At 35.7% G+C, this 19,044-nt stretch overlaps 1 protein-coding gene across 10 annotated transcripts in view; it reads right to left on the minus strand.

The window, feature by feature from the left end:
- The window catches only part of RBM26 (RNA binding motif protein 26), a 60,610-nt gene that overhangs the window by 39,079 nt on the left and 2,487 nt on the right, over window positions 1-19,044 (minus strand). For all 10 annotated transcript variants that reach the window (XR_014230601.1, XR_014230602.1, XM_082335045.1 and 7 more), the window contains exons 2-7: window positions 7,812-7,930; window positions 7,122-7,258; window positions 6,123-6,211; window positions 5,313-5,524; window positions 3,185-3,445; window positions 369-608 (exon numbers count right to left, since the gene is read on the minus strand). Coding sequence is in view for 8 of the 10 variants with exons in the window: in XM_082335045.1 (XP_082191171.1) it covers window positions 369-608; window positions 3,185-3,445; window positions 5,313-5,524; window positions 6,123-6,211; window positions 7,122-7,258; window positions 7,812-7,930 (1,058 nt within the window). In the remaining 2 variants the exon portion in view is untranslated. The remainder of the gene's footprint in view (window positions 1-368; window positions 609-3,184; window positions 3,446-5,312; window positions 5,525-6,122; window positions 6,212-7,121; window positions 7,259-7,811; window positions 7,931-19,044) is intronic.

The following is a 19,044-nucleotide window of genomic DNA, read 5'->3' on the forward strand; positions in this document are numbered from 1 at the left end:
TACAACTGGAATGCCAAATGTCTCCTGTTTCCAGGATTTTCCCTTCTTCTCCAACAGTAGTCAGTTTCAGAAAACTTCTATAAAACTCAAGGAATTGAGTTTTGCCATGCCATGCTTTTGCTTAAACACAATAAAAATATTATTCCATACTCAAGATTCACACTTAACATGCAAATTTTACAACAATCAACTATGTAGTAATTACTATAAAAAACAATCATTTTGGGGTAAGCTATGCGATAGTAAAGCATAGTACAACTTTGTAAAATACAGCTGGCATTCTTAAAACAGCTTTTTGCACTGCATACAACATAAGTAACATCCAGGCTTTTCTACTAAAAAATGGATTTTTAATTTTTTTTAATTACCTGTTACAGGTGGAAGGCTAGGTGGTAACGGGCCTGGTGGTGGCACTGGAGGTCTAAGGTTAACAGGAGGAGGACTCAGAATTGGTGGAGGGGGAGGAAGTCCAGGAGGAGGTGGTCCTTCGACAACAGGGGGCTGTGCTGGAAAAGGCAGAATGCCAGGAAGATTCACATCTTCTACCACTACCGGATCACTTCCATGATCAAACGGGCACATGTCTCCTCTCATACAGAAACCCTTTTCTGAAACATTAAAACCAAAAAGAATTGTTGTTAGTATTCAATAGGTGTAGTTTGATTCAGAGTAGATATGAGATGTTCTATGTGTAATGCAACAGTTTGTAAATTAAGAGCTTCACACACCAGCAGAAATTTATATTAGAAAATGAAATTAGCTGTATAACTTTATTTTAAGTCAGCACACAGAAAGATTGCAGCAACATTCTAGCAGAATAAATACAGGAGTTAGATTTTTCTTGAAGAATTAATTCTGCACTGAATTGTAACAAACTGTGAAAACAAAGAATGAAATCTAGGTGTCATCACTAACAAAAACACAGTGTTTCTAAGTAAAAAGTGCAGATACTGGGATTGAGAGACCCCTATTAAAGTTACAAGTTAATATTATAAAATTCCAACATGAGAAAATTCACTCCCATTCTTTTTTATCTTTTGCTATTATTTCAGGAAGAATTAGAATATTTTTCTATAGTTTAATGTGATTATGTAAGAGAAAAAAAAATTTGTTATTTACATATATATGTATTGTATATGTATACAGACATATGTAAATATGAAATACACACATAAATAAAAATGAATACACATTCATTTCTTTTCTTTTACATGCAAGTAAAACACTGGAGTAGGTCCAGAGGGCCACAAAAATGATCAGAGGGATGAACACCTCTCCTATGAGGAAAGGCTGAGAGAGCTGGGGTTGTTCAGCCTGGAGAAGAGAAGGCTCTGGGGTGACCTTATTGCAGCCTTTAATTACATAAAGGGGGCTCATAAGAAAGATGGGGGCAGACTTTTTAGTAGGGCCTGTTGTGATAGGACATGGGATAATGGTTTTAAAATAAAGGAAGGTAGATTCAGACTAGATGCAAGGAAGAAATTTTTTACAGTGAGGGTGGTGAAACACTGGCACAGGTTGCCCAGAGAGGTGGCAGATGCCCCATCATTGGAAACATTCAAGGACAGGTTGGACAGGGCTCTGAGCAACCTGATCTAGTTGAAGATGTCCTTGCTCATTGCGGGGGGGGGGGTGGGGGGGGGTGGACTAGATGACCTTTAAAGGTCCCTTCCAACCCAAACCATTCTATGATTCTATGATTATCTGTTTATCAACAACCCCCACAAAAACCCCAATAAAATACAATGCAATATGGGGGATAAGTTCAAAACATCTTCCAATAAAATAGCAAGAAAGCTGAGTGTCCACTTCCTCAAACCATGATGCTAAAAGCAGTCTGTATTACTTCATCTTCAGGAAGAGTTATAGAACATATAAACTGAAACGTTAAGGAAAAATAGAAGTTCTGCAGAGGGTCAAGTAGAAAATGTGGAAGTGCAGATAGGACAAGCGGTACGTTGGAACCAGCTAGCCACTGAAGAGAGAGATGAGCTTATAAATTTAGAAGGCAGAAACAGCCATGAGAAAAGCAAATGGAAGAGACATCTAATGAGAGATTTTAGTAACAGTCAGAAACATAGGGAAAACAAAAAGCCAGTAAAAATTTGAGGACAACTGTATCTCAATTTTCCAACACATTACCATTTGCTTCATACTCAGAAATTGGAAATAATAAGCTGCTAGAGAAGACAGACTGTTAAAGGTACAAAGTCCCAGTGTCATGCCTGGAGATGTTGCTTCAAAAGCATACTAGCCTGCATGTTTTGTTCCATTCAATAAAACCTGTAGAGCTGGGAGACCATGACACAACATTCTGCAACTCAGCCTGCATTAGAAGAAAACTTCAAAACAAAGCTACACTTCGACAACTCAACTTGCTCCATAGTATTGCTGTGATGTATACTGGCAAAGCTATTCTTCACAAGTACAACTCTGCCAACACTTGAGTGCTCAGCCTTCCATTTTCTTTACTTAAAAATAAATTCTATCCTAACCAGAGTTGCGAATGTAAACTGGCCTAGATCTTAAACTCGTCATTGTGATATACAACAAAAAAAACCCCTCAGAAAAAACTTCAGGGGGAAATTTAAACTCTTCTGAGCTAACAGGTTGACTGACTGAATTTAGCTAAGTCACTGCCAACTGCAGCAGCCTCTTGCGTGGATTTTGGCACAAGACATGCAAAATGATAGCTTAAGACACAGATAAGCACAAAAAGCCACCCAATTTTAAGAAACACCTACATGGAAAAAATGGGTTAACATGAGCCTGGGAAGTTGCAGCTCTAGACCTTTCCAGTTAAAATTCTCACTTAGATAGGATGGAATAAAAAAATGAGGTGGTCAGTAAGGTACTAATCATGGTCAAAACTATCAAATACAGTATTTGGCTTGAACATCACGTAAGACAGAAAATCTGGGTAAAACTGGATTTTTTTTCATAGCCTTTTTATATAAATATACTATTTTTCATCTATATAAAATAATTCTAGTAACTAAAAAAACTATACAAGCACTAATAAAGCAAGCTGTCTAAAAGCTAAGTGAGATAAAATTTGCATTCAAGAATTGTGTAACAGAAAAAACACAGTATTAGAGGAGATCAGGAAAGGAGAATCACTTCAATCTTTTCAGAAAGGGGCCAATCATAGCTGCAGGAAGCAATTAAAAAAATACAGACTTACCATCATAATCTCTACAGCGTTTCTTTGGCAGCGGAGGTCTTCCATAGGAGTTGTGGTCCAGCTGCTCTTCATGGAACTCCGACCAGCTTTCCGTAGTGTTATTTCCATGATGAGCAGGAGCAATAACAGTAATAGTGCTGCTCAGTGTAGGGACAGGGTAGTGGCCGGATGAAATATTTGTCACAGAAGAAACTGGAGTATAATTGTTCTCTAATGGATCTGTTCTGTCCATATCATATTTCGGCTTTCCCAAATCCCTTTCTGTTTTTTTTTTTTTTTTTTTTAAAAAAAAAAAAAAAAAAAAAAGTTATATTGGACGATTCCTTCTGCACATGTTCACCAGAAGCAGCCACTAACCTGTTTAAGTATCTTTATTCCACATCAATTCAACTCAAAATATAAAAATGATAATTGAAATGTTCTACAGGTTGCCCAGAGTGCCTGTGGAGTCTCCACCCTCGGCGTTATTTATAACCCAACTGGATAGGGTCCTGAGCAACCTGCTCCAGTGTATCTGCTTTGAGAAGGAGTATTGGACTACATGACCTTCAGAAGTGTCTTCCAACATCAACTACTCCATAATTCTACATTCCAAAGGTTTAATCAGAAAAATAATAATCTTAAAAGTACATAGTCAGCCACTGGGGTATTTTAATAACAGCTATACCCACAGTAAAGCAGAAACCCTATCTGACTTGAAGCAGAGTACATCATCTGTAGTGATGCATATATTCTAAGAACTTCAGATGAGAAGTTATTCTGAATAAAGGGAAGCAATGGGCAAGAGAAAGATAACCATCACTTGAAAACATTATAGAAGTTACACATCTTTAATGTTTCAAGACACTGTTATTGTATCTTCATGTTGTTTATCTTCACTTTATCTGCATTCAAATGCATATACTTATTGCATGCAAAGCTTTGTCATGACTGGAGAAATAACAGTGCTTGACAGGTGTGGAACACTCCTGGACAGATACAGCAGTAACATGACCTTTTATTCTGAATACATACAAACTATTCTCTTTATTTTCTAATATTACCATCAAATAAACAGTAAGTATGCAGATTAAGACAGAAGAGCTCTGTCATGAGGTAAATTGGTAGACTCAAATAACCCCACATTAAAGTACCGTTAATAAAAATGTCTTAAAGATGGCAGATAAGTGTGGATAAAACAGGCTTTTCTTAATATGCTTAGAAAAAGAAACAAAGCTTTTACTACAACATACTGTCCGTAAGATATTACCATTGGAGTTTATGTAAAGTAATCCTGAAATTAAGATTTAATCACATTGTAATCGTTTAGTTAAACTGCTGCATGCTATTTAACTTGCTCATTTGTAAGCTGTTTGGAAAATATCTGCTCACATATTTTCAGGAACTCTGCATTCCTACTTCTAAGGCCGAGTTACCAAGGCCCATTCAACAGAAAGAAAAATAATACACAGGAGACTTAAACAAGACTATTTTTACCTCTACACTGTTTAAGACAGAATAAAGATACAAAATGACTCTCAATGCTCTTTTCCAATTTATCAGTCACAGTATTGGGGGAAAAAGCATTCTTTTCAGCTGAATAAACAGCTCTGTTTTTAAAGAAGTTTAATTCGAAAAACTACTGTACTGAAGACTTAAGTCCTACAGATATGTGTGCAAATGCACTGTAATAATTTCAGCCCCTCCCTATGACACCAAGGAGGGGACAAGACAAAAAGAACAGAGCTGTACTGTTCTGCTTGACAAGTCATTTGCTGTCAAATAGATAATTTCTGCCAGTTCTACCTCCGTAAATGGGTATTAATTTCTGTATCTTCCCAAACCAGATTCTGAATTTCCTAAAACTTAATGAAATGCAATTAACTTGGATTTTTCTGCGTCTTACAATATTGCTTAAAAGTGGCCAACACAGTCAAAGGTATTAGACAAGAATGGAGGGAAAGAGGGGAAAACAAGCACTGAAAACATAATCACATAAGCCTTATTTTCACAGAAAACCAAGCTGAATTTGAACAAAGAAACAAGAACAATAGAGGAAATTTTGGTACATCTTGAACATAGTGTTTAAGTTTAGTGTCTAAATTTTGTAGACAACATTCACCGTATTTTAGAGACCAACTGTTGGTACCTCTGCTTCGTGTTCTGCTCCGGCTTCTGCTCCGGTCTCGATCCCGGTCCCGCAACCTCTCTTTGCTCCAACTTCTACTTCGACTCCTGCTGTAGCTCCGACTCCTCCCTCTTCTTCTGTTATATCGATCCCTATAGGAATCTCTTCTGGGAGGATTTCGGTCATAATCTCTCTTCCGAGAACGTTCATCTTTTTTCCTTTCATCACGGCTTCTAAACATGTAATTTTGTAGGTTAATTACAAGAATTATGAAGCCATAATTTAAAACCTTAACTACTATTAAAAACCTCAAGAAATGGCAATGGAAAATTAGAGAAAAGCTACAAATGGAATCTAACTATGTCCCTTCCTTTCTTCTCAGAACATTTTAAAAATTCTTTTATTTGGTTTATGCATTTTACTTTTACCATCCATAAGATTTTAAAACATATGTAAAATTCTGCTTCTGCCCAATGCTGCACCTTCCCGAAGTTGGAAACACCAAAAAGTAACAGTTACTGAAGGGACGGCTTCTAAATTAACATTATCACAATTCAATCTCAATACTGAGCAGAGTAAGTGTTGTAATATAAACCACAAATCTAACATAAAAATGAATCATAAAACTCAAATGTGATAGTTGTGCACAACTCGGAGACAGTTTACACTGTCACATACTTGCCACTTAACCATATATGCATAAAAGCAGTAAAAGTCTTATTTTGAGGCTTATTAGGTGACCATACAGAAAGCAAACATTTAGTAACACCTTAATTATCCAAATCCATTTGATTACTGATATAATACAAGAGGTTAAGTAAAATTTATTACCTGGTATCTCTGTAGCGAGAACTTGACTGAGGAGGGCTGTGATTTAATCTTCTAGAAAACTTCTTCTCTCGCTCTTCCTCTTTAACTATCTGAATTTAAAGTATATAGATTTGATCAAAACATGAGTACACTATCATGGAGACTTCTGCACAATCAAATAAGAAGCCTCAAAATGCTGAGCAAGCTCAGCAGTAGAATTGAACTGAACTAACATTTTTGCATTTAATGCAATTAGAGAATCTTCATAACATATTAGATTTCTATTCCTAGCACGGATTTCTATTCCTAGCACGGATTTCTATTCCTAGCACGGATTGGGAGAAAATACAGCAGAATAAGCAATCCTTATTGTACTGCACTGAAAATACATCTGCTTTTGATACAGGTGGACAAAAATCCATACTAAGTTGCAGTAACAGATCTAGGAAGATATAAATATTCAACAATTGACATAGTAAGGTCTTTTCTTCATCAGCAGGTTAGCTGGTTCAGTTCACTGTTAAACACTTTCATGCAGCCAAACCTAGACCGCTGTTGAAAAGGACAAACCTATTCTTCTGGCTCAAAGAACAACATAAATACTTGTGTCGGAAAAAGGATGTTATCTGAATCAAGCAGCTGGAGAAACGAGGACTGCCATTTGGAATGGCAGCCTGGATTTATGCTGAATTAAAAGGCACCATAACTACAACAGCAACCCTGAGCAAAAAACTAATGTAGGCTGTACTGCAACTCCTACACTACTCAATAACTTTATTTACATTTGCCTAGTCAGAACCACTTTGGTTTACCTTTGAAGCACTCACTTATGTTTAGAAAAATCGTGCAGCAGTACTCAACATACTAGGCACAAATCTTCTGACATATTTTAATGCTGTAGTATAAGTTTGGGAATTATTATTAATAAACAAATAAACACAATGAAGTTGAACCACATAATCAAACTACAGGAATGAGGAAGAGAGACATAAATTTAAAAAAAAAAAACTCAATGCCTACCTCTTCTTTTTTTGTCTCTTTTTCTTGGTGTTGAAAAAATTCTACTTTCAGGCTTCCTGACGACGGCTGTTCTGGTGGAGGTAGATAGCTTTTTGTATTCACAGCATCAAACAGTTTTTCCACAAATATCTGGGTTTCTAAAAGCAAAGAGTGTACAAATATTCATTATTCAAAACTTTGGTTAACATTTGCTTTAAAAATAAATTAATTTAAAAAAAAAAATCAACATTCACAAAAAAGTTAAAACAATGAAGATTACTATTTTTAAATACTCTGCTGCTAATTTTATATTTAAAAAGGACATTTACAGAGTCAAGAAACATGTCAAGAATGACAACGTTCCATAAAGGTTTTCAATCATTGAATTATTTAATGTCTCTTAATAAAGCACCCAGAAGAATATTTCTGGAACATATACAGAGCTCCAATACCTCTAATTCTGGCAATAGCTCTTAACATCCGTAATTTTCTTCCAGGAATACCAATAGACACAAAACATACACCTAATATATGCATATTGTGCTATAAATCTGATTTTTTACAACAACTTCATGAAAATTGTATTACATACTTCAAAGTAACAAAGCTAATAAAGAGATAAACACACGATTCTATGGTAAAAGATTGTTTGAATGAATTAAAAAAGACAGGCTTTTCACTCAAGCTTAATTGTTATGACAAAGACCATACCTTTCTGAAGAAATACATCCAGCTGATCAACACACAATGCCTTCAGTTCCTTTTCACTTTTATCCTTCTTTACCAAAGCCAGAACATATTTAGCTAGGGCAGACGGATCTGCATCACATCTGCAAATAGATTAATTAAAAAAAAAAAAAAAAAAAAAGCAGCAGCAATTACATTACAGCAGTTAATGTCTGAAACTAGTATGACCAATACACATAGAGGACCAAAACCTCTCCTACCAAAGTAACTGAAAAACGCTCAAGGTTTTAAGACAGAGTCCAGATATATAAGATAGCTAAGTATCACCTTTCTTTTCCAGAGAAGCAACTGCCTAGAATATTTCCAAACAATATTCCACAGAGTGCCTCATAACAAACAAGTAAGTACTACAGAGAATGAAACAGCTCCAACTGCCTAATAGTCTTAAAAACAATTACAAATACAACAAATACTTCCATAATTTCCCAATGATAAAATCAGTAATTCTGAGTGTAATACTAAATGACTGTTAACAGGGAAAAGTCAGTCTACCTAATTACAAATTAATACAGTGATACAGCAGAAGTGATCTATGCTATAAAAAAATTCAGACTCTCAGAGGGACTCTTTCTCTTAAATATGTTTGTAAAGAATCTTACTACTACCTACATATGAACACCATAAAAAGCATATTGACTAAAAAAATCTTAATTGCAAAAGCTTAAGGAAAATGTGTTCATACAATATTATCACAGAAATCTCCGTAAGAGGTGCAGTCAATGAAGTGAAATTTAGGGGATCATTATTCCTTTTAGACATCTAAATTCAATCTAGAATTAAGTATGGAGCACTTCAGTGTAGAAGCTGATGCTCTCGTGCACTTCAACAAAGAACTTAGAACAGCGTAAGCTGTATATCCACATTAAGCAGAACATTATTTAATATTACTGATATAGTTTTATTATAATGTTTCACAAACAGAAATCTACAATGAACTTTGTAGTGGTGTTATAGAGTAAAACCTGTCAAAGCAAGTGAGAATACTGCAGAAAACCATTTCACACTTCATAATTCAAAACCAGTAACTAATGAAATGGTTAGATACTGGTTTATCAGGCAGAACAGCAACACTTTCTTAAACCATTTAATCCCATTATTTAGCACAAATCAAAGGAAGACCTCAAACCCTACAAAATCAGGCAGGATTTAACACATACACAGTGGTCATGTGATACAGACAGCTAGTGTGTTTGGGTTGTGATCGAAGTTAATACTACCATTTTAAAGAACTACAACAAGAGGAAAAAAATTGCACTGATGCATCCTAACTGTACATCCTCTCCAGCAAAAATAACTGAGAACTAAAATTAAACCGCGGTCAGGGAGTTGCACTGAATACCAATATCGCACAAATACCGTTCCAGCACAGAAGTCCACTAGTCACAATGATGGAATAAAACTGCAGTTCCCAACCTCTTCCACATTAAAACAAGTGACATTTCAATGCTGAAGCTTCATTATAAATCTGAATGTTGATCATTTAAATGACATGTGTTTTAGACACCGGGCAGAAGAAACCAAATCTTTCACTACATCACGCTACCTAACTCCTCTCTCCAAAGAAGCTATCTCCTGCACAGCAAGCAACACCCTCTGTGCAAACATATCCACTAAGCAAAGGAAGCAGATCTGTCAGCATCCATCCCCAGGAGATCCACTGGATAGCCTGGGCCCAGCACAGAGTCCTCTAAAGTTAAAGGTCAAAGCTTCGAACATAACTCAGCATCCTCTAGAAAGCAGGCAATAGCAGAACTGCATGCTGTAAAAGCAACTTGAGCTGCTAGGGGACATTCTACAGTATTCTGTATTAGTCTGCATTATTCATAGATACAGGAGATGGGAGTTCACAATCAGTCTACATTCCAGAAGAACCCGCACATGCTAGACATACAAAACGCAAATATATACTGTTAATCGAAAAACAGACTGCAAACCAATTCAAAATTCTTCAGAAATGTTTTCCTTCAACTATCACATATGGTTTGCCCCCATGCAGATTTAACAATTCTTTATCCAGAAGAAAATGCTGTCCAAGCATCAAGTCATCTCGGAAGCAGGCACACAAATAACCTCCTACAGCGAGAGCGGTAGGACTGCATGGTCTCTTCTACGCTGCTAGCACCTGAGCTCATCATCCGAGCAGATTATCTGAAAGCCCAGTGTTGAACAGAGTGTTCCTCATAGGCTGCAGTGAGGGTCCTCGTCCGGTACAGCCCCCAGGAGGCCCTAACGGCAGCATTTCATAACTTCTCAATGCTTGAATTTGCAAAATTTTTTTATTTTTTTTTTTTACTGTTCCTTAATGCAACTTCAGTGTCACTACAGAAGATTTTCAGTCCTCTCCCAGTTTCAAGCTGAATCATGCCTCAGAAAAATAGTGTGCTATTTTCATATTATCTATCTATAGTCACAACAGGAAAACAATATTGGAGGGAGGGGACACTTTTCACATGATAATCCTTAATTCTTTTCTTCTCCTTTCTATTCTCCACAAAAATCAGATAAAACATTACAAGCTGAATTGTTTTATTTCAATTTCCACAAATTTGGTTCTCATCTGATAATACAGCCAACTGTCACTGTTCAAAATCTGCTACAACCGATTTAAATGATGACACGTGCACTCAAAATTATTCGGGGGGCGAAGTCTATAAGGTGAAAACCCACTCCTGTTAGCTACTGCAATGTACTTTAATTCTCCAGCTCCTACAGTAGTGACTATACAACAACCTCATATTCAGTTTAAAGTAATTCCTCTCTCATGACCAGGGTAGCAAATGGAAAAATCTTGTCTGGAAAGCCACCTAGATTCCAAAAGGTGTAACAAAAAATAAACAAACAAAAACCCCAAAACCCAAACAAAACAACTTACTTAAAAATAACAAACAATTAGTGTTTTCCTCCCTGCCCCCAATAATGATTTTGGAAATCTTAGCAATATTGTCCCCCCCCAGAATGACTTCAGAATTTCAGTCCATCCACCCAACTCTAAGATACTCTCAAGAAAATATCCTCAACAAAAATGTACATAAATGTACTTTTAATTTCCAAAACACAGAATCACTTTCTCTTGTGGCACTGTCTTAGCATTTATCACTCCATATGCGATACAACCATATGCAAACAATACAAAACAATCATACTGAACTCTATTATTATTCAATATATCAGTGTAGGAATCCCCCTGTACACAACAGGAAGAACTTAACATGCTTTGAAGTTAAAACTATGTATTTATTTTGGCTAATCAACAAATACTATTTTTTAAGAAATACTAACAGACTAATTACTTCAAATTGATGCTAATTAAGCAATAATGAATACAATGCATTTTGTGGTAGAGTAAGATGGAGAAAATGTTTTTGTAAATTGACATTATGGTTTTATGTGATTTCTTTTCACTTTTTAAAATTAAAATTAAACTGCTAATGATCTTTACAGAGCCGAAGGACTTCCTTTTTTATGTATTAACTTGAAACAGAAGTCCTCTTCTATATCTGTTGTTCAAAGCTTGAAAAAACCCAGAAACTGATCTGTTTTCTCCACGCTATTGTGAAAACGATGCTTGTTTCTGTAGCTAGTATCTTAGATTTAAAAAGGTTATAGTCTGATCTTTTACTGCTTTTCAGACTCTTATAAAATGCTTTGCTTTTTTTTTTTTTTTTTTTTTTTTTTTAAGATGATGCTAAAATTAAATTGCTAGCAACCTGAAGTGGTGGAAGAAAGGAATACCTGGTCTCATGAAGTAAAAAAGAAGCTTTACAGAACTGTGAATACAGGAGGTCTGCCTGAAAATTTCTGTTCTTTATAGCTATTGGAGTCCTGGATATTATCATTAATGGTCTTGCTGGGGGAGAGCTGCTTTTTTAAAGCAATTCCTTTCTACTTTTTCATTCAAACTGAATTCTGAAATGTTGTCCAGAAACTCTCCATCCTTTGGTTTAGTCAAAATCTGCTGTTTTGGATTATAGAGGCCTTGAGTTTTTCTGATAAACAAGTTCTTATGTTCTCTAGTCTGACAGTATTTTCTTAGAGAATAGCAAGACTTTGTGTGTGAATAATATGCAAAATGCTTGCTGTACCTTTGTTGTGCATACATGGATTTTTCACCTATTTTGAGCTAGCTTTATCAGTTTTTCTAAACCTCTCTGTCTTGTACTTTATGCTCTTATAGTCAACATTGTTTTATTAAGTGATGTCACTTCAAAGAAAACAGGAAAGGCACCCATGCTGATGGCAGCAAAATATACCGTGTAGCACAAGGACTTATCATACAGTATATATCATGCTATATTCTTGCAGATTATAAGATTAATAGAGAAAGGTCCTTAATTGACAATTCAGAAAAATGAGAAAAATCAGAATACCACCTACACATTTCAAATAGTCTAAGTTGCATTCAAAATTAAAAATAAATTTATATCTAAATTCTAGTATTCACTGAATGATATACATTTTCAGTTGTTAGATACAGGTTTGAATCCTTAGCTTAAGTTAAATATGGTGTGGTACATCACAGACCTGAGCATAAATGGAATCTGTGCATTAAAAGTGTGACACAAATTTAGACATAACTTCATTCTTAGGCTAAAATTTGGCCACTAGAAAAACATTCACGTACACTTAAACATGCAAAACAACACTTCTCAACTTTGAATCCCGTATCTACATCCCCTCAGGTTTTTGTAGGCATGTGCTACAGGCAGTAATGAGCATCAGTAATCACATAAATTTCTCCTCCTGTTTAGTCTTTCACGTTTTCTTTAACAAACACACACCAGTTGGCACAAGTAATCTGAACTCATTTCCACTGCAGCAAGTACATCCCTGTGCCTGCTACAATTACACACCACAGTATGCTTTCTTACACCTACTTTCTGAATATATGATCCTAACTAGTAATGCTAAATGTTTTTACCTCTAGTAATGCTTTTTTGCAGAGTCTGTACTCTATCAGCCAGAGAACATGCAGTGTCTACTGCTCTATATTAAACAAGGAAGATTGCTCTGGTAATCCTGCTTTAATAAACATTATTTAATATACAGGCATAGATGGAAGAATTCTCTTGTTAGAGCTCTACATGTTCTTCAGAGAATGATCTGGATACCTCCAACTGCTAACCACCAGAGAAAAGCTTCAAAAAGGAAAGTAACACCCAATCAAATATTTTGTTCAATTGTAGGAGCAAGAGTTCACAACTGCAACGAACCTCACAAAAAAAGTTCAAAATCCTTCTTTCAAAATCCTTTGTTTCTGATCTCATCTGGTTTTGCAGTCATTATTTGAAATTACTGTTTCAAATAAAGAAAACAAAGCAGAAGAGGAAAGCTTAAGTTGTTGTGAGTAAATTTAAGCCTTAAACATATATATACTTTTTTTTAAAAATACTGAATGTTTAAGACGGGGAAAGTAATTTGACTGAAGAGGACTCACTTCTCTGTACAGTCTTATTTTTTTTTAATTGAATACTTTGCAATTCATTAAACAATTAAACACCACTCAATCTATCCATTTCCAATACTCAGATTTACATATTTTAAAATATAAAATACTAAGTATGTTCTGAGAACTCACTTTGATTTTTATAATCACCATGCAATTACAGGCATCAGCCTTACTTGACAAATTCCGGGCATGTGGACTACATATTAAAGTTGTTTGCAAAAAAACGTTCCTGGTGTAGCTGTACATACAAACCCTGTTATTAACAACAGAGATTATATTGACTTAGAAAGACTTTGCCAAAATAGCTAAAAGTAATTCAACAAGGCAGATAAGCTAAACCAGCAAAATACCTTTGTACATAAATATTGCATAAGAACCATTTTAAAAGATATCAAATAGACGCATACAGTAAGTATCTCTCAAGCCTTAAGAGAGAATAAACAGAAACTATGAATACAGTATGCTGAGGGCATATTTTGGCAGGCTAGTGCCTATGAATGTTTTTAAGCATCAGTACAAAAATACATATTAAAATGAAAGACAAAACATGCTGTTTATTTCAGTATTTTTAATGTAAAAGGTATCAAAATGGAAGTCAGATCTGAAAGCCTCTGCTGGACTAAATATTCCACTACCAACTGAGAACTTCGGGAATGTCTCCTCAACAGGGCCCTGAACTCTCCACCAAGTAAGTACTGAATATAAGGCCGCTAGGACTCCTGTTACAACACTCACATCGACAGGAAGGGGGGGGGGGGGGAGGGGAGGGGAGCCTAATGAATTCTTAAGCCAAGGAGGATGAAATGCAAGGAATTAAAAAAAGGTAAGCAGACTCAGGAATGATAGTTGTGAAGTTGATAAAAATATACCTGAAAAATTTACATATTTAAATAGCTTATTAACATTGTCTATCCTACTCCAGTCTGACTTCCTCGAATAACGTTTTCCAACATGACAAAGCACAGAATGAGTAAAGATAGATGTTCTAGGTATACTACACATATACCGAGCTGAATCCTTTTGAAGTATCAACTAATTAGCTGAGGAAAGGTCTGAAATATCTAAACACACGTATTTTCCTCCCAGAAAAAAACATATCTCCAGTGCTATGAAGTTCCCCATGCTGCAATTCATCATTTAAGTCAGTTCTTAATAAGCAAAGTAGCCACTTTGAATTGGAGTCTTTAAAAAGTAATTATTTCTAGTCATTTCTTTTTAAAAGTAGTATCTACAGTATTCGGTGCAGACGCCATTCTATGGTGCTGTAGTAAACACCACAGAAATCAGTTTAACAAGAGGATAATCTTATATTTTGCTAAAAATCTTCCTGGCGTAGCAAAACAAACCGCTGCTTAAATTTTACAGCTATTAGACAACAACTCAACCATTACAGAGAAAATTAATTTGATTTTTTTAAGCTTTTTGGCAACATAATTTAATTCACACTTTTCTACATGCCTTTTCTATGAAAAAAAAACCCTAGTATTCCAAAGTCTACCCTCTGGTGAAAATGTTTGGCAAATGTACGCAAACTCCCAAAGGGACATACACATAAGTAGTGTTTAGCTATAGGATGCATAACCTTTTTACCACCTGGGGGAAAAAAAAAAAAAAAAAAAAGGAAAAAAATCCTCATGCTGAAACTGTCAAACTGTAATTTGACAGTTTTCACAAAATGAACATGGTTACTCACTTGGGGGGGGGGGGGAAGTGTGCTTGGGGCGGGGGGGGAGAGGAGTGAGGACAGAAAAGAAAATTCCATAAAGTTTCCTTGTAACAAAAACACTACTTGTTCATTTCAGTTACATTTCATTGCCTTTATTTCAAGCTAATGCCAAGACCCTCAATCTAGACCTCATTTTGGACACAGCTAGTGTGCAAACACTATTTTTTTAAAATGGTAAAAAAAAAAAAAAAAAAAAAAACCAAAAAAACCCCCCAAACAACAACAAAACACTATGAGGGTTTTTTTTTTTCCTTCATTTTTTAAAATGAATGTACACACCAAAAAGGTGCTGCAAGTCCTAAAACTAATTCCTTGACAAATTTAAACTACCGCAGTACACTGAAACCGGAAAAGCATGTCTGAAGTCCTCCAGGCAGTGAATGGTCTTTCTGTAAAGGAAACAACATGTAGGTGCATGTTATTTGTTGTAGTCTGATCCTAAGAATTTATAACCTAAATTTCAGAGTCTAGTTTTGTTGCCTAAAGATTAATATTTTTACTTCTCTAGAATATTGCTCAGTTCTTGACATTAACCAAGGTAGACATGGTTATGTTTGAAGGCTGAGAGACATACTTCGTATTTGCAGGGCTGAGTGGGTGCAGAAAAATGTATGTTGTATATTGGGCAGAGCAGCTAGTCTAATTTAGGCAGTTGTACCATTCTGTTGTGTTGCTACTAAAAAAGATCTATAAAAAGCTACAATGTTCAATAAGTAAAATGAATGACAGGCTCATTCAGCAAGATCTGACTTTTATCTTGAGACACTACTGTAGATGAGAAGGATGACTCCTGTAATGCTTACTTTCATTAACTCTTTAACAGTATTTAAAGTAATAAAAATACATTGAAGAATGCAACAGCCTCCCATGCCATTACATAAGTTACCGATGTCATTACAATAGATCTAAATTATCATGATACCCAGATCTGACATGTTCGTACAGCTGCAATCAGGAACTGGCAGCTTAAAATGCCACCTCTAGATTCAAGCCAGCTCTCATGAGGCAGAACAGCTGTCAGCTTACTGGTTGTCCAACACACATTCAATGCAGAAAGCAAAAATCATCATCGTGTCTCTACGACTTGCGATGCAGCCACGAGGTTCCATTTTGCTGCTTATGTTCAGTGTAAGAACAGGAAAAGTTTCCTGTCACAGGAATAATTTTCTCCTCTATATTTTCTGCTTTCAACTACACCTTATAATATCAGTATTTTAACTCCATCATAGTATTTTTACACAGAAGCTTAGCAGTATCAGCACTCTAAGTTAGGAACCTCAATTTCCCAAATGCAGCAGCTCTCCATGAATCAGGTGAACAAACTATCAAGTTTCATAACAGATGTAGAAGAGTAACTTCACTAGTGTTGAGAGGGACATATCAATGACATGTATTTGTGCTTTATTTATCTTAGTTATAAATAGCTTAATGTAAAGCGTTAACAGAGTAAGTGAAATGAAGAGAAACACCTATTGCTTTTGAACTTCTTAGGAAGTTTCACGGGAAATGAGAGTGAAACCTCCTGGTGGGCTGATCAGTGTTATTGATAGGATGGTGTGCCACATATATGTGGAAACGAATACCGCAGTTTTTTATTTCAACTTATTTCTATTCTTTCAGTATCTTGGCTTATTAGCATATTCCTTACACCATTGTTAAACCTTTTTTTATTAACTACCTTTCTTAAGTAACTAGGTGAAGATAACTAACTAGTAACCTATTAACAATTAAGTAAAGATCCAAACAGCCAAAACCCATGAAATTTAACAAAGAAAGGTTGAAAAGCATGACAAACAAAAAGTGTAACAGTTAAGGCATAACTGAACAGCAGAGCATACTGACTGTTTGCCATATAATATTCCAATGACATACTCAAAATATTCTTTAAACAATTGGGATTTTATTCCCTCTGACATAAGTAGTTCCAACACCATAATCACTTAAAGAATTAACCAGTGCAAAAAAACTTTCCATTTTAATGAGGTATGCCTAAATACTGCATAAACATTGTTTTAGATATTTTTTCATCTTCCTTGCACGTCTGATTCAGCACATGAACAAACCTTCATAAAAAAGTAAATACAGCAAAGTGGAAAAAATTAGATATGGGAAACTTAATCAAGCTGCAAGTAAAATTCAGTGGGCCAGTGGAAGATTTTAATTAAATTTATTTTACACAAAGTAATTAAAAACAAGAAAATTTTCCACTGGAAAGAATTAGGGTAAGGGGGAGAACAGTACAATGTCTTACAAGGCAAAATGGTGATTGTAGCATTAGTACAAAAGAGCTAATTTTTTCACACGTAGAGATTCAAACAAAATCAAGAAAAAAACTGAAAAGAGATTCCTACTTGGAACTTTGCCAAGGCAGATCCTGATATTCCAGTAAGGTTTATATACACAGTTTATACAGGATCTGCAATGCACTTGCAGAAAAGAAACCCATCACAACGGATATGGCTCAGTGAAGACCTTGTTAGTAGAGAAATTAGAAATGACAGACATAAGGTTATATTCCAAGTTTAACGTTATTTTCAAACACTTTACAGGAGCCATGCCACGGACAAGAAAAAGTGTGTAACACTAGAAACTAAGCATACTGCTGTCTGCAAGCAACAAAGAAGAATTTTGACAAATGCCTTCTTTACAGAGCTGATGGGAGTCGAACATAAAGATAGCTCTAATCAAATACAGAGTAGTCACACCACAAAAAATATTCTTGCCATTTGTTTACACTGGTACTACATTCACATAGATGTATCTGTAATGGTTCTGTGTGCATAATTAGTAATTCTCTGTACACACACAGAGGCTGCTCAAAGAGTTATTTCCAAAACCACAAAAGCAGCCTCTCTTTGGAGAGCTGCAGAAAGTTACTAGAGTTCTACCAGCCTCACGCAGAGCTGGACTGTGTAAATGCTCCAGCATGGTAGCATTTGCAGTTTCTGCCTCACTGCAACACAACCAAACTCAGATAAGGAGTGTTTGTATAGAGGATCACCAAGGCTTTGCCAAAGGCATTAGAGCAGTCCAAAACAAACAAACAAACAAACAAACAACCCCAACAACCCCCCACAAACAAACAAAAAATTCCAAAACTTAAATCCTCCATCATCCCTCTCCTCCAAACATTCTTGTCAATGAACAGTGTTTCCCAGAGGCACCACGTGAAAGCAATCCAACAACCAAATGATGTCCAGTCCACACAATTATATAACACACTTGTTTCATTACACTAAAAAGTTAGCATTCTTGCTAAACCTTTAAAACAGTTTAAAGATAAAACTTCATTATAAAAACGAAACAATCTTTACAGATACTGCTGTCTTCTAGTTCTGAAACATTATGTTTCAGAAGTACACGTGTTATGGCCTTTAGCACAAGCTATACATCCTGATTAAAAACTGCTAGCTACTTGGAAATGGGCAACTTGGGAAAAAAAAAAGCATGTTCTAACTACTCAGCTCTAGATAACTAGCACATAGAGCTATATACATGTGTATAAAATTTATTTATATATCTTCTTAAATGCACTTCTCCCCTTAAAACTACTGAGACAACACCTCCATAATAATCTAATGCAGTGGTGTCTTCCTTAGTCTAGTTAGGAAATTCAGCTGCCTATCTTGCAGCTAAAGGCTTCTGAAATACCCACAAGATAAAAACAGTTGGCATGGTTTTTTTGTTTCATTAAAAGGAAAAGACAAGTCAAAAATTATTTTCAGGCTATGGTAACACCTCCAGACGACCAGCACTCAGGGCCTCATTGTAGTAGTACGGCACCAACAGCAGTTACTTCTTTAGAAGTAACTTCTTTAGAAATAACTGCACGCTAAAATCTTCTTACGGCCCGAAGCTATGGCTGTAGGCACACGTTACAGATAGCCGAGATCAGAAGCAGCTCCAAGAGTATTTGGCTGCTAGGAAATGACAATACTTCTCCACTAATTCCAACATTTATTAGAATAATGCAGTTACATAGGACACCGCACAAAACTGAATGACAGCTGAATTTAACAGCCCCT

The sequence above is a fragment of the Platalea leucorodia genome (assembly GCF_965183815.1).
Source record: "Platalea leucorodia genome assembly, chromosome: 2".
Lineage (NCBI taxonomy): Eukaryota > Metazoa > Chordata > Aves > Pelecaniformes > Threskiornithidae > Platalea > Platalea leucorodia.